The sequence below is a fragment of the Zerene cesonia genome, chromosome 17 (genome assembly GCF_012273895.1).
Source record: "Zerene cesonia ecotype Mississippi chromosome 17, Zerene_cesonia_1.1, whole genome shotgun sequence".
Classification (NCBI taxonomy): Eukaryota; Metazoa; Arthropoda; class Insecta; order Lepidoptera; family Pieridae; genus Zerene; species Zerene cesonia.
In genome coordinates this window covers 2,422,228-2,438,591 of record NC_052118.1, presented here as the reverse complement: position 1 = coordinate 2,438,591, position 16,364 = coordinate 2,422,228, and the positions used below count along the sequence as shown (strand labels likewise).

The 16,364-nt window shown below is 34.8% G+C and overlaps 3 protein-coding genes across 7 annotated transcripts in view; 1 reads left to right on the top strand and 2 right to left on the bottom strand.

Moving 5' to 3' along the window:
* Nucleotides 1–6,704, top strand: part of LOC119833691 (probable phospholipid-transporting ATPase VD) — a 44,403-nt gene extending 37,699 nt beyond the window's left edge. For 3 of the 5 annotated variants that reach the window (XM_038357830.1, XM_038357828.1, XM_038357827.1), the window contains 8 exons: nt 263–466; nt 1,050–1,140; nt 1,606–1,757; nt 2,009–2,132; nt 2,668–2,930; nt 3,611–3,798; nt 4,144–4,344; nt 4,678–6,704. In XM_038357830.1, the coding sequence (XP_038213758.1) occupies nt 263–466; nt 1,050–1,140; nt 1,606–1,757; nt 2,009–2,132; nt 2,668–2,930; nt 3,611–3,798; nt 4,144–4,344; nt 4,678–4,735 (1,281 nt within the window). In that variant the 3' untranslated portion in view covers nt 4,736–6,704. The remainder of the gene's footprint in view (nt 1–262; nt 467–1,049; nt 1,141–1,605; nt 1,758–2,008; nt 2,133–2,667; nt 2,931–3,610; nt 3,799–4,143; nt 4,345–4,677) is intronic. The other 2 variants (XM_038357831.1, XM_038357829.1) reach the window with 1 other exon arrangement.
* A 274-nt stretch (nt 6,705–6,978) lies between these two features.
* On the bottom strand, nt 6,979–10,887 carry LOC119833693 (7-methylguanosine phosphate-specific 5'-nucleotidase). The gene is made up of 6 exons (XM_038357832.1): nt 10,676–10,887; nt 9,902–10,102; nt 9,011–9,170; nt 8,531–8,593; nt 8,167–8,296; nt 6,979–7,625 (listed from the first exon to the last, which is right to left on the bottom strand). Exons 2-6 carry the CDS (start codon nt 10,098–10,100, stop codon nt 7,290–7,292), a joined length of 888 nt encoding a protein of 295 aa, XP_038213760.1. The 5' UTR covers nt 10,101–10,102; nt 10,676–10,887; the 3' UTR covers nt 6,979–7,289.
* A 1,723-nt stretch (nt 10,888–12,610) lies between these two features.
* The window catches only part of LOC119833505 (protein SPT2 homolog), a 7,780-nt gene continuing 4,026 nt past the window's right edge, over nt 12,611–16,364 (bottom strand). The window contains exons 6-9 of the mRNA XM_038357526.1: nt 15,033–15,932; nt 14,484–14,604; nt 13,918–14,006; nt 12,611–13,443 (exon numbers count right to left, since the gene is read on the bottom strand). Coding sequence (XP_038213454.1) covers nt 13,361–13,443; nt 13,918–14,006; nt 14,484–14,604; nt 15,033–15,932 — 1,193 coding nt within the window. The 3' untranslated portion in view covers nt 12,611–13,360. The remainder of the gene's footprint in view (nt 13,444–13,917; nt 14,007–14,483; nt 14,605–15,032; nt 15,933–16,364) is intronic.

Genomic DNA, 16,364 nt, shown 5'->3' with positions numbered 1-16,364 from the left:
GTTTGTAACGAATCGAGTTTGGGGGGATATACTTTTTTTGTAGAAACATCTTTTTTTTCTTTCTAAGTACAATGTTTTAACACTTTGTTTTATTTCTGTTACGTACGATCATGTGTTGAAGATATTTTCGATCGCCGTTTTTTTAAGATTGGCATAAAGGGAAACTTGATTTTTATAATTATTTAAAAATGTTAGTTTTCCGGGGCGACGTCCGACGGGTTGGGTTCAGAGATCAGCAGCTAGAACGTGGTGTACGTTGCAGGAGCACGCGGAGTCGACGATCAAGAGCTACCTGGAGGGCGGCGCGGAGGGCGGCGGGCGCGCGCTGGTGGTGGACGGGCGCACGCTCACGTACATCCTGGACCGGCGCTCGGGGCTGGTGGCGCCCTTCCTGTCGCTGGCGCGCCGCTGCTCCGCCGTGCTGTGCTGCCGCGCCACGCCGCTGCAGAAGGCCTACATCGTCAAGGTACGTCACCTGTATACTTATGTGTAACCGACTCTGTATGAGAACAAGTGATTCGAACGAGATTCTTCTTGATTCTACGATTAAAACGTGTTTTTTTTTGTTCTTCTAACTAATTTATTTATTGGCATAAAACGTCTCTTATATTAGTACGGTATACTGGGTACTATGTCAGAAAATGAATGAACGAAGTTAATCTAGTATTCTTTCTATCACTAAAAGCGACTTACTAATACGTTTAGCACTAAAACTAACAGCCGTGTGCACTTACAGATCCCCCTGTTTTCACACCAAATAGGTGCTTGACTACGATCTGTACCGAATTATTATATAATAGGATATCGAATTCATTAAGAAGCGACAATTCTCACCCCCTACTGCCTTAAATGCCTTGGAACGCGGATTCTCATTCAAATAAAATAGATGACACAAAATTCATGCGATTACGCGAGGAACACCTGTGCAAATAGGAAATTTGACTACTATTTGTATTAAATATTAAAGTGTTTTGCTAACGTACAATTATTTAAAACTGAGAAAATAGATTTATAAACATAGTAATTGATGAATTGATATTTCATTGCAGGCAGTTAAGGAAGAGCTGGGAGTGACGACGCTTGCCATAGGTGATGGGGCGAATGACGTGTCCATGATTCAAACGGCAGATGTTGGCGTGGGTAAGGCATTTTGCTCACTTCCAAATTGTACCATACTACTTGGGCATACATATTACACCGAAATAAAACACATGATCATTTTTGTGGATAGTTTATTAAAGAATATATTTGTGTCACATACACACATACGCGTACGCACACACGCGCGCGCACACACACAAACATATTTACTAATTGAAGCACCTTATCGCGCTGTCAACATAAAATCCAACCAACTGAAAGTGCGATAACAACGTATCAGAAAAGGAGACCTTAATTATACTAGCTACCCGCCTGCGGCTTCGCCCGCCTCCGTATTGTTCTTACCTTTTAAACCTTCCATGTATTATTCAGAATGCACAAAAACCAGGATTATGAAAATCAGACCAGCCATTCTCGAGTTTTATCGAGACGTAACCAACAACAATTCGAGACTAACGCACGGTAATTGATTTTTATATATAAGATCATTTGTTAATTTTCCAGGGCTCTCCGGACAGGAGGGGCGGCAGGCGGTGATGGCGTCGGACTTCGCGCTGTCGCGGTTCAAGTTCATCGAGCGGCTGCTGCTGGTGCACGGCCACTGGTGCTACGACCGCCTCGCCAGGATGATACTCTACTTCTTCCTCAAGAACGCCGTGAGTGTCCCATACACTACTGCACCATAACACTACACTTGTGCGTCACTTATTACGAGAGAGAAGGGCTTTCTTTTTTCAAGGCCCGATTCGAGTAGCTATTATTTAAGTGTTTTAATAATATTAAACTTCTATTAAGTGTACAAAACCTAGATAATATAATTGTAAACATATATTGTCGCTCATAGATTAATTAATCAATATGTCCCCAACATAATATATGAGTCTAATAGTTGTCCCTTCTTTTGCAGACATTTGTGTTCCTAATATTCTGGTACCAGTTCTTCTGCGGCTTTTCATCGTCGGTGATGATCGACCAGTTGCATTTAATGGCGTACAATCTTATGTTCACCGCAGTTCCTCCTATCGTTATAGGTGAGTTCTCGATTTGGTTTAAGGGGGGTATGATAAATTATTTAAGAGATTTGACTGAAGCATAATATGTACATGAGGTTCTCATTAGTATATTAATTTAGGGTTTTTTTTTCACTGATTCATTTTCCTTAGGAATGAGTCCAATGGGGTCCGTGGTAGTTGGTCCAATTGTTCGTTAAATAGAGAAGCCAAGGATGTAAGCATACAGTTTGAGAAAAAATCAAATCAATTTTTTTTACGTCATTATATAGTTTTATGTAACCAGCGTGGAGAACCTAGAGTACATAGTACTCCATATGCGGGATAGATTATATGTCGACTATTTGTATCTACATATTAATATTATAAAGAGATAAAGTTTGTGATCTACTAAACCGATTTGTCTTTTTATTTTTAACAAGTAGAAGGCCACGTTGTCTGTTAGTAACGTAGGCCATATTGTATACCGCTTTGATACGGGGAAACCCGGGGTCGTGGCCGATGTAAGTAACATGCGAGGTTCGAAATAAGAGCGCGTGACGTGTCCCGTGCGCAGGCGCGTACGACCGCGTGGCGCCGGCGGCGCTGCTGCTGGAGCGGCCCGGGCTGTACGGCGCGGCACGGCGCGGGCTCGCGTACCGCGCGCACTCGTACTGGCTCGTGCTCGCCGAGTCGCTCTATATCAGTCTCGTGATCTTCTTCGTGGCGGCCGCCGCCTACTGGGACACGGACGTCGACATATGGGCCTTCGGCGACTGCAACATGACGGCCTGCCTGGTCGTCATGCTCACGTACGTCGCCATCGAGACGCGGAGCTGGGTGAGTTGTCTATGAGTTATTGCAATATTGTTTGGCGGGACTAGAACCCGCGTCCGAGAGAAATCGATATTCTTTAATCTTAATTTAATAATGGTGATACAAATATATTACATTACTATGAGTTATTGAATGGCACTGGTTGACTTACAAATATTATAATATAAATAATTTTCTAGCGCTCTCACGCTTTCTAGCGCTCACATTTTAGATGTTAGTGAATCATTTAAATTGATCAAAACATTGTTTTGTTGTAACAATTTATTTGCTCATTCTTAAAAAATTATTATATTTCACGCAGCTATTCTATTTTACAGTCGTAAGTTTTGGTGTGGACATAGATGTTTTATTTAAGTTGAAAATTAAAGAAATTTACACGCGATGCACGTGTTCTTTTAGTGGTCACAAGCACGAAATTTCTTAAAATGATTGTATTGGATTTAAGATAAGAATACAAATTGCTATACGACCCACAGTGTAAAAAACATGCGTTGATTGTATTTAAATTTTCAACCGACTTCTAAAAAAAAAGAGATTTGACTGTATATTTTTTGTGTGTGCTAGGTGTCTCATAACAAATTTACTGGGTGAACCGATCTTTATAATTATTTTTTTGTTTGAAAATTGAATTGTAGTTATGTGAGATAAAATGAATGATATCGAAATATTGTCGGTGCCGTCAGACGGTGATCCAGGTGGTGGCGCTGTGCGGGTCGCTGGGCTCGTTCTTCGCGCTGACGCTGGTGTACCAGGCCGTGTGCGTGTTCTGCTTCAACCTGCCGTCCACGTTCCGCGTGCTGCAGCACGCGCTGGCCGACCCGCTGTACTGGCTCGTCGTCGTGCTCACCACCGTGGCCGCGCTCGCGCCCAGGTCGTGCTCTATGTGTTGTTACTTGTTGTTGCTCTTATGGTCGCTATTATGTTTACGTAAACAAGTTGAATAGTGCTAATGGGTAACGGGATGGTTTGTCTGTTTGAGTTAATTTTCTCATAACTAATAGATTTTTTTTTTGTAGGTCCCAAGTTCTAACGGAATGATATTTCGAAATATAATTGAAAAATAAGAATACTTTATTGACATATTTTTAAATAATTTTATATATATAACATAAAATATTTAATTTTCATGTTTCGATAAAAATGAAAAATTTAACAAGAGCGAGGGTAGGGAAAGATTGTTGATGCGTTTGTGACACGTTTCTCTTGCATCGCGCAGGCTGGCGTGTCACGCGGTGCGCAACTCGTGGCGGCCCGGCGCCGTGGGGCGCGCCGTCGCGGCGCGGAGGCGCGCCCGCTCGCGCCTGCCCTACGCCGCGCACTACCACACGCCCACCGCCTCCGCGCACGTCTACAGGTGCGCCCACACCCCACTCGCACAGACACACCACACGCCCACCGCCTCCGCGCACGTCTACAGGTGCGCCCACACCCCACTCGCACAGACACACCACACGCCCAGTTACACAAACACACGCCCAGACACAACACACGCACAGATACACCACACGCACAAATACTCCACACGCTCCATCAGACACACAAACATACATAATATGTCACCCACATTTAAATACGAGCATAAATAAGCTCTTCGGACATTTGATGAACCGTAAACGTGGGTTAGATATTTATTGAGGCTTTAAAGCTTTAAATGCTGCTACACTACCATACAGATAACAGAAACTAAACACTCGATTATACTACTAATATTGACTATAAATCGAAGCTAACGTCGTTATTTCGCCCGTAGATCAACAGATGAAGACGGCCTGCAGAAGAGCCAATCGGAAGTGGCGGCCATAACGTGACGGTGAAACTCGAACGTTTGCAGATTTACTTACACGCGACTCGCCCGCGCGGGACTTTCAAACCTAGGCTGTGATCTGTCGATAGAATTATTGTATAGACTTTATGTGCTTTTATACTAACGCGGGACCAATGCGTCACGTCTCAGAGGACGGAAAATTTCGACGATGATTTCGTTTAATTTGTATATGTACTTTGTAAAAGTTAAATCGACGTTTGGTGAACATCTGATTTAGGATTTCAGTATTGTATTTAGTTTTTTTTTTTATCTTCGACTCGACTTAATGTACTTACTTCGGAATTAACTAAGGCGGAATCGAAATTGATTTCCAGTTCTTGCTTGCCAACATGGCGTCCGCCAAAAGTAATCTCATGCCAATGGTCGATCTCGGCGGACGCAAAACCCCGGTTGTAAACCAAGGGCGGTTTTAGGTGTTCAGAGGAAATGTAAAGCGAGTGATATTGTTATGAATGTTGATAGATGGTGTATTTTTGTAAGGAATAGTGTTGTCGGCTTCCCTCGTGTGTTGTCGCCTTAAAGCCTTGCCTTCTCATAGACTGCACGCGTCTGGGCCAGCCTTGGACGTGAAATATGCACTAATAACTATTTTATATACCTATATCATTATATATTATAATCGACATTAAAATGAACTAAGCTGCATATAATTATGTCCCCTTTTTATAATGTATCAATAGATACAATCTGATTTAATTTCACTCGTGTCGACTTAAAATCGTTTTTGATTTTAATGTACCTTCATATCAGCGTTGACCTAGATAAGAGTAATTATTAAATCACTTTGTACTTCTTCAATCTTAATGAGTTATATTTTATGAAATCAATATAAACAAGTGATTAACAAATCAATGTAACTAAAGAGACGTTCAATCTTTGTTGCAGTAATGAAAAGCTAATAGAAAAATATATTATGTACTCCACATATCAGTACATAATTTGTGTGCGTGTAGTTTGAACTTTTTATACTACGATAGTGTTATCGTTTTGAAAACAACACGTAAATAAAGTGCCTTTTGTATGCATAATTATTGCATGTCTCACTCCCAAGCCTCTGCCTACGACAAGATATTTCCTAAAGATTTGACTATTTTTAATACTGTTTCTAGTTATTGTAAATACATAAAAATTATATATTTCTACATTGACAATGATTGTTATATGTACAGTAGGATATTTTTTATATTTAATAAATATTTGTGTAAATAACTTGTATGTTCTAAGACTGTTGTTTATTTAAAGCTTTTAATTTGTTGAGTTAAATTAAACGAATAGGGTAAATGCTGAAGTATGTATTTTCCAGTCATATTATGAGTTTGCTGATTAGTGAATGCCCGAAGGCGTTTCTTGCCATAAACATGAGTGTGCGGTATTCGCGATGTTGCTTACACATTACAGTGTAAGCACTTTATTGTGTTGCAAATAAATGAAATTAAATCGGATCTTTATTTACAAATGTTTTTTTTTAGCTTTGTTTTTTTTTTTGTTTTTAATACAAGCGTCGCCTATGGCTTGGTTCGAATAACTGATGACAATGTTGCATACACCTGTTATTTGCACAGGTATTTTACGTATGAAAGTTTTATATTCATGATATAAATTTTTTAATATTGTATTCTAGTTACCGGCGCGTAGTATTCCGATTATTTAGCAGTATTTTTAAATTATACCTAGTCTTGTCAACGAATGTTAGTATTTATCTATCATTTGTTATTTAAGTTAGTCTTCTATAATTACCTTCCATTCGTTAATTAAAACATATAACATGTATGCTTTGAGCGTTTGTTTGTAACATCTCATATAATGCAGCTCTTGAAGCGTAGAGAACCTAATCTTGGAATCTGTACATCACCTGATATTAGACAGCACAGAAGAGCACAGTGATGACTAGAAAATACATTAATATTCAAAGTGTTGTTTTTAAATAATAACAAAATATTTAATTTTTAAAAGTTGTTTTATTTTAACCGTATCACAAAAAATGTCATATATAAACAGAAAATTTGTCTTTATAATGTAGAATTAACCTAAACAAGCTTAAAAAAAAGCTTTGGCCACAAATACTATCTTTGTACATTTGTTACATAAAAATACTATAATAATCTGCTATGCACACAAAAAAAATGCATTTTTAGTAATATCAATATTAAGCTCATACATATTAAAACTAGAAATGAAATATTTTATCCAGATTATCTGAATTTGTATTTAAATAATGTAATAAGACAATTTAATTTAATGTTCACTATCTATCATCATAATAAACAAAATATACATAAGTATTTTTAACAAAAAAATATAAAGCAGAATCTGCTTATAACATAACAGTAAATAGTTTAACGAATTACGAAAATAAGCACTCAGTCCTTTGGACTAAAACAATCTAAATATGAATAAAAAATTCATTATTGTTTATAAAACACAACGACATATTCAGCACATCTCAGTATTAATATTCTCACTTTTAAATATGAAATATGTATATATTCTAAATTCATATAAAATGGTGAGTGTTATGAAATGCATATAAAAATTCATCATAGGATCAATTTACATATGGCATTGACGGAATCCATGGTGTGGTCGTTGACAAGAACAATGTCAAACTTGTTCATATAATTCTGTAGGTTTGCATCAACGTTTCGGCCGAGGAACCCAACCTTGATGATGACCTCGCAGTGCTCCATTCCCTCTGCCATCCCCGCATCACCGATGTTATCACCCAAGAGCATGACATTGTTACGTTCCTTCACCATCTCATAATACTCTGTATTTTTTATCGCTGTCTCATTTTTATTTAGAGTGTGAATGACTTCACCCTTGATACCAACTATTGTATCATTTTTATCCAATGCCAAAAAGTTTGAGATCACCTTGAACAAAACACATTTTCTATTTATTGTCACAGTGGTTGGACATTATGAAATACTTTTAATGTGAAGAAGTTAGAAACTAGATTCATTTTAAACAATTGTACCTTTCAAAAATACGATATAAAATAGTTTACAATCATTGGTTTATATGTTAATGAATACAACTCTGATAGTGCTTAACCACATCAATTATGAGAAATCAGTTATTTACTGTTTGTCTATGCAATAATTACTTGATAGTCATTAACAATAGTTAAATAAAAGTGTGTTTATCAGTTGTTAATGTTTTTGATTCATTTCCTTATCTATCATATTTCCATCAAACCAGTAACTATACAATTGATTAAAAATAATTCCTAACCTCTAACGAATCAATAAATGAGAGTACAACCAAGGGAACCTGGGTTCAACTCTAGAAGGACACAGAATGCTGATCACCGACTTATCTTTATGGATTGGCCTCCTACGTCACAATAGAACATGGGAATTTACTTTTTCACTTACAACTTCATAAAACACAAAACCATTATGGTTATAGTACCTTGACATTCGGTAAAAGAAAATTAGCAGCTTCGAGAGCAGCCACAACACATTCACCAAGACCAGCAGAAAACACCAACACAGGGACTTGCTGTACATTACTCCACATTATCAAATCTTTTACACCAATTCTATAAAGAACAAAATTGTTGATTTACAGCTATTGCCTCAACATATTTTTTAATACTTAATGGAGAAGTTTTAAAATTTTATTTATTCAAACAACAATTTACATGTCTTCAAAACTCCTTAACTACTTCACTTTACATTACATTATATATGTCACATCAGAAAACTTTGCATTAAAAAAAAATCAAATGGTTTCTAGTCTACTAAATATCTTCAATGTATCATGAATATTATACCTGAAGCATTCCACCATTTTTTTGCTGGTTTCTACGAGCTCTTGCTTAGGAAATTTCAAACCTCTGAAACAAATACATAAAATTAATTTCAAGAACATGAAATTAACTAGCCTCTAGAAACATTCATGGGTGGTGGCAGCGCTTATCATAAGATATACGACCCATCAGTTCTTTTGCCATCTATGACATTAAAAAAAGTCATCTCAAAAGCATGGTCCAAGTTACTTTGCATAATAACTCAACTAAACACTATCACAATAGATACTACTATCCTACTAATATTATAAATGCGAAAGTTTGTAAGGATGTGTGTGTGTTTGTTGCCCTTTCACACAAAAACTACTGCACCAATTGCAATGAAATTTTGGATAACTAAAATAACATATACGCAACTTTTTGTCCCAATATTCCTATGGGACACGGACTTACGCGGGTGAAACCGCATATCACATAAAAATAGCTACACAATAATATACTCACATTAAAAGTTTATGGGCCGCAACATACCAATCAATCATGTGTTTGGTCTTTTCCTCTTTACCCATTACCGAATCAACTTCTATTGGCTTATAAATATTAGAAAGTCTATTATCTTCATCTCTATAATATTGTGGTACCGATGGACATTCTCTGAACATACCTGTATTAATTTCAATACAAAATATAAAATCAATAAACACTTTTTAATAATATTTAAATATGACTGTTATTTTGATTGCAAGATACTTTTTGAGGATTGTATTATAAGTTTTTTTTTTTGTTGTCATGTCACAAATGATCAGTTTATGATATTTTTGTATCTGGAGTTAGTTTGCTAGAGCAACCTTGGGAAGATCCATTATAATACACATTTGAATCACTCCAATAAAACTTGAAAAATCTTTCAATTACATTTAAACTCTTTTTATTAGAGTAAAATAATCCTGCCTGAAAATTAAAATCTCACACTTTCTAGATCATTAGGCCTTTTTACTATGGTGAATTATGAACAGAACTCTCAAAGGGGACATGTGTCTTTAACAAACTCAAACAAACTCAACATTTATTTATTCAATTAGACTTCTTATAGAAGCACTTTTGAATCGTCATTTTACACAATTTTAACAATAGGGGGTTATTGTATTATTATATATGAATTTGTACTATTATAAATGATTTTTTTTACTTTACTAAGCCAGAAAACAGGCATATCAATTTTATTTTTGTTCCTCATGTCATAACAATTTGCAATGGGAACTGGACTATTGATAAAGGTGATAATCATAAATGCTCTTTATTGTTTTTAATATATCAAACACATGATACATGTAAAATATTTGTATACTAAGCTTACAATAATTAAAAACCATAATGCAATTTGATACAACTTACCAAAGCTAGTCAGGACAATAGTCCCATTATCCATTTGGTGCCTTGTTAAAGTGTGGTCAAAATCAGTAACAATCTGTAAATTCTTGTTGCCATCTCTTATCATATTATTTAATTTCTTTAATAAACCATCCTTGTCCTTGATATGAACATTAGATCTTGTTAACTCAGGTATTTCGTTTAAACTCATCAGCAATTTCATAGCTAAAAGTAACTAAGTCAATTAAGATCACACTACAATATGAGGGTTGGTTAAGTGCCATCCAAAATACAGTTTCCAACCAGTTAATTAGTTCAGTCTGGACATTATGATTTCCAGTCAATAAACATTTTTTTGTTTAACATCCCATGGTCCTATTATTTTGCGATATTAAGAGAGTTCATGGATAATAGCCTCTACAATACCCATACTGATGCCCAGTTCAGTAGAAATGTCTTGACCATTCAACCTTCACTCCTCTAAAATGAGTTGTACTACATACAAAAAATAATGACAATATGTTGCCTGCCACCAGCCACACTGTTCGTAAGAGACCCATCACCCAGCTCCAGCTAACACATACTCAACCCACGACCTTCAAGACATACATGCACTCGTCTACTGTTTGTCCGATCAAATTTTAACCACCCTAATACAGCTCCTAAATTTGTTGTTGTCACCCAATAAACTTTTTACTTCACGAATACTTTCTAGGCTTTCTAGGCTGAACCTAGATAAAATATCATATTCAAATCCTTGTTTAAAATTTATAAAAAAGTAAGTAATTGTACACTTACCTAAATTTGTGTATATTTTTTTACAAAAATATGAGGTGCTGCGTGTGCTTCACGTTTGTTCCTAATAACTAATAACTTTTGTTGAGTTTACAATTTTAACCACGATAAACAGTATTCTCCACTGTTTCGATAAATTTTGACAAGTAAAGGTCGAGGAAGAAAAATATCGATTCTGACAGTATTATACTACTTTTTGGATTCTGAACTTCTAAATGTCAATTTTAAGACGTCAGCAGTGTGTCAACCACAGATTAAGAACTAGTTACTACGACTACCTCTGAGCATAAACTAAAGAGAAATAAGAAGTAATCACAGAGTAAGATCTTTATATAGGTACAATTAATAATTATTATCATAGATTGTACACTTAATTAATGGACGTATATTGTGCTCGGGGAGTTACCGCCACCTGTTATAGCAGTCTTAGTATAATATTACTTTGTGTTCTCGTACCGTTACTCCCTTGGAGAGCTTCCACATTATCCAATCCGATGTCGGTGTCGGACACGGAATATAAAACATTTGTATTTAGTGGTGTCGGAACCACACGGACATCTGCTGTTTTCACATATTCCCGATTCGGCCATTTGCTCGAAAGTTTCACGCGGGCAGGTTATCATGGCAGACTATACATTATAGAAAACTTTTGTTTATTTGAGACGCAAAAATAGATTTCTCCAAAGCGAGTATTGGATACATTCTATTGTCGAAACCCGGTGAGGATGCTCAAAAAGTCTCGGTCTGGCAGAAAACAGAAGGCTAACCACCTACTTGTCTGCCCCATACCCCACTACACGGAACTTCAGTTAGAAATTAAAAACGTTTCAACGGATTTTAATCGCGATTTATTCATTATATTATTAACCCGACGTTTCGAACACTACAGCGAGCGTGGTCACGGGGAGACTCTGACACGGGGAACTTCACTTGTTCACAATATTACTTGTTATACTCCACTTTAATTGTAACTATATTGTTGATAACTCAAAACCACTAAGAGCAACACAGAAAAGAGCCTTTTGTTCATTATATAAATATATTTGCATCTGAACTTGTGTCATACATTTTCCAGATATCTCTGAATGACTTTCTATATAGTACGTCATGGGTTTTTCGGAAGGAGACATTAGTTACTACGTATATGAATTAATTAGTTACTACGTAAGTAGGGATTACAGAGAGCTACTGTAACTGCATAAAGTTAATTAATATTGTACTTCTCTTTATAACTGATCTCTGTCATAGATGGATATCCATTATGATGCGTAATTTACACTCCTAAGTTTATAAATTCCGATAGAAAGCGCTATTACCCGACGAGTAAAATCTAACGGTCTTCAAGAGAAGACTGAACAGGTACCTTCTAGGGAAGCGCGCTCCATCTAAGGCCACATCTCAGCTTAGCAGTTAGCAGCACATCGTGGTGAACCACGATCTCGCCTGGTAAGCTGAGGTGTGGTCTTAGATGGAGCGTTTTTTTTAAATAGGACAGCGCTGAAGCGCTGAGACTATGTATAAATAAATTCTACCGCATTCTGGCCGTAGCCTACATGATTAATTCTTCAAAGAAGACTAATTTAACACTCGGCCACACAATAATAAGTGAGTCGGCAATGCGGCACTTAGCCATATTGGTACTTTGTCACCAGCAAAAAATATATGTATATTACTTGACCTTATTAAACTATTAGGTCATTCTTTTGTTTAAGACTTCCTATTTTGATATCTAAGTAACAAACTTTTTTTTTATTAAATCACAGCTATAAATATTATTCTATTTATAAAATAATATGCAAAAAATACACAAGTCTGCCTGCATATAAATTTATTTTTTTTGTCCTTTTTTCTTAATTCATCTTACAATCAGCAATGTTATATTAATTAATTAATCCATTACATATTAGAAAACTTTCAAAATATCGATAGAGAAGCTAATAAAAAACAATTAGCTTTTCATTAAATTAAATGTTTAACCATATAAAGAAACCCAAATTGATACTTATTTAATTATTCTAAAAAAAAAGTAACGTATCGCAGAATAAACAGAAAAAAAGGTTCGTAACTGCAAGCAATGCTATCAAAACAAAAAAAAAAATGTGATGTACAATATTTATACTTATTAGTACAATATAATATATACATTTATATATTTCAACATAGGTAAGTTAATTTGTAATATAATCTATATTAGTTGATTGAAAATGAAAACACCTGTGATATCTTAAATTAATCTAATTCTATATTAAAAAATATCCTAAAAATAGTAACACAGTGCCAAAAAACGCAAAATAATAACGAACTATTATTTATTGCCGTTCATTTTCATCCAATAAGATAAATATTAATTGTAATGGGTTATCAAGAGATCTGAACACATTAATGCAAAACAATATGTCGTTAAAAAAAATTAAATAAACACTGATCCTTTTAAAAACCACAAGTATGCAAAAATAGCGCAAGCCGTTTTTGTGCAAGAAATTTAATCACCGAGGGAACATCATCTTGTGTATTAAAATATTATTTTGTTACGTTTAACAAATTTGCTCAAAGGTATAACTAGTAATATTTAGCAAGTATTTTTTAATCACATATTCAAGTACATATACAATTTAAGCACAACAATCAGTACACACAACACAACAATTTTCGGTTGGTCCAATGTTATCCGTGTAAGCAGTTTGGTCGTCAATCATCAGATATCCTTCTTTTACCTTTCTTCTTCTTCTCCATCGCTTCAAGTCTCATGTCTTCCAAGTCCTCCATTATACCTGTGAATAAGACGATAAAAAATATTATTACTTATAACAATATATAATTCTGATTGCACCTACACATTATATAAGAATGTTATAGAATGTTTTACTTATAACAAAGCAAGTTAGTCGCAATATTATATATATGGTATAATAAAATATTTTATGTTTTAAATCGTTGATGATTTTTTCGAAGTCTGTTATTCATTTATACTTCGAATCACATACCAATCATAAACAACTTTCGTTAATAAAAATTTTATGTAAACGAAGAAAAAGCTGGCTTCAAAAAACATGAGCTCAAATTTTTTATTCATTTTGAAATATACCATACTGTTTACTACAGAACTAAAGCTTTCGGAATTTCGACTCTAACAATATTACTACTACTAATGAAATATAATAAATATCAAAAATATTAGTCACAAAAAGCACAATAAATATTTTCTGTAAATTGCATGAGTAACAGTTATTTACATATTAACGTACCTATTTTCTTACTAATATATTCTTCGCGTTGTTGCCGCGCGAAACTGGACTCCATCGTGGGATCGTCATCATCGTCCATGTCTCGATACCTGTGGCATAATATTTCTTATCGTAAATGGCGAAGCTAGTAAGTGAAAAGTAATACTTTCAAATTCATATCAGTAGGTTAAAAAAGTTGTATGTAGTATGTTTCGGAGCTTGATTAAGTAATTGATTAGAACTGTTATAATTTTTGTAACTACATATATTATAATATAGAGAACATATAGGACATATGGCACTATACCAAAATTTATATATTGTATTTTATGGACGACAGCATATTATACTATACTAGCTGCGCCCCGCGGTTTCACCCGCGTAAATCCGTATCCGGGGAATATCGGGATTTTTGTTATGTATTATTCCAGTTGTCCAGCTATCTATGTACCAAATTTCATTGCAATCGGTTCAGTAGTTTTTGCATGAAAGAGTAACAAATATACTCATACACATACATCCATCCTCACTCTTGCATGTATAATATAACTAGAATTCGCAGTAGTAAATTATCCATTTATACTTACCTTGATTTATCGTAACCAAATATTTCTTTGATAGCAGATGAATAATCCAGATTCTCGTCGCCATCGTCGATGAAATCGTCCATCTCGGAATCGTACTCAGAATCCGAATCTAGCGTACGAGCTGAAATATGATATATTATAAACATAAATAACATAATTTTTTAAAGATTCTAGTTTCGTTGTAAATAAGTCTACTATTATTATATAAATAAAACATATACGGTTGAGAGTTTACAGAAAGATCACGGTTAGAGATAAAATATTGTCTATTTTAAAGGATTTTATAAAAGAGACAACATGTGTGCTTATTAAAACATATGTAATAATGTTTTTGTGTTCATTCACTAGGCATTAAATAGAGTCTATCATTCAAACTCAAATTCTAACATTTTTTTTATAATATAGACTCTAGTAGCACTTTTAAATCGTCATAACATTTACCACCCTCATTGTCAATGCAAACATACAATTCATACAAAATTAGCATGTTTTTTTTTTTTTAAATAAGTGACAAATATATCAATTATAAAATTAAATTTGTACACTCACATTTTTGCTTTCTTCTTATATCACTTGGATTTGGCCTCCTCTTGTCACCAGGTGGTAATTTCTTATGTCCGTTTTTACCCAAAGAATTAACATGTTTATCGAAGTCGAAACTATTTGATATCACAGGCTTACTCGGTCCACTCTGTTTAGCAGAACCTTGCATAGGTTTTTTATCATCTACTTTTCTAGGTATAGGTTTTCCAGGTTCTAATCGCTTACCGTTTTCAGGCCTCACTTGACCGTTAACCTTAGGACTAACATCTAAAGCTCTCTGTTTCGCTAAAGCCATTCTTTCCTTCATACCGTTTCTATCTAAGCATTCCTTACTAAGTTTTGGCACTGGTTTAGTTTGTGAACTGTGACCATTTGTTAGTTTACTCTCAGGTTTTTGTGGTAGTACTTTTCTCTCATTTGAGTTTTTGTCTATCCTGTATGTGTTTTGGCTCTTTAAGTCTATACTTTTCTTTGCTTCTTGTTTTATAGAAAGCTCTTTGTTAAGTTTACTTTTATCCATTCTATCAAGTCTTCCCTTTTCTGACGAAATACTCTCCAATTTCGCTTTCGACTTATCCAATCTTTCTCGGTCTTTGTTAAGTCTTTCCATTTCTCTATCAATTCGTTCTCTCTCTGCCTTTAATTTGTCCAGTCTTTCTTTATCAATTCTTTCTTTTTCCCGTTCAATTTTGTCTCGTTCTAACCTAGCTCTTTCTTTTTCTCTCTGCAATCGCTCAGCTCTTTCCCGGTCTGTTGAAATTTTCTCTCTGTCGTTATGTTTTGGATAATCATTCTTGAGATTTGATGACGACGCCGATGATTTCTCACCGATTTTTGGTATCCTTTTAAAGCCACCAGTTGTCTCCGATTTGTATTCCTTCTCTGCTGGCCTTTCCTCTTTGGAAACTGAAATATGATTTCACATTATGTAACCATTTTGACAACAAATTAAAGTTAATATAATTATTTATACAAATAATACAGATATTAGTGACATAAAATATATTAAAGCTAATGTATTTTTAGTCTATTTTCTATCAGGTTTTTTACCTCGAATGTCGAATGTACAATTTGTGTGAGAAGGTAAGTAGTATAGAAATTTACAAATGATTGAATGAGATTAATATAATAATCAGAGACATTTATATTACCAAGCAAGAAATATAATATCAACCAATTATCATTAATAACAAATAAATTGAACTGAATCAAATTAATTCAGTGCCACCCTTATTCAGTAGCTACATGGAGGGATGGTAAGTCGACACTGAGTTATTTAATGTTCATTATAATAAATTTTTCAAACAAAACAATTTCTAGATAGTAAATTGAGTACAG

Coding starts and splice junctions, on each gene's coding strand:
- LOC119833693 (XM_038357832.1), bottom strand. CDS start 10,100: ATGAAATTGCTGATGAGTTTAAACGAAATACCTGAGTTAACAAGATCT. Junction 9,171..9,901: donor TATTGTCCTGACTAGCTTTG/GTAAGTTGTATC, acceptor AAATTAATACAG/GTATGTTCAGAGAATGTCCA. Junction 8,297..8,530: donor AAAATGGTGGAATGCTTCAG/GTATAATATTCA, acceptor TGTTCTTTATAG/AATTGGTGTAAAAGATTTGA.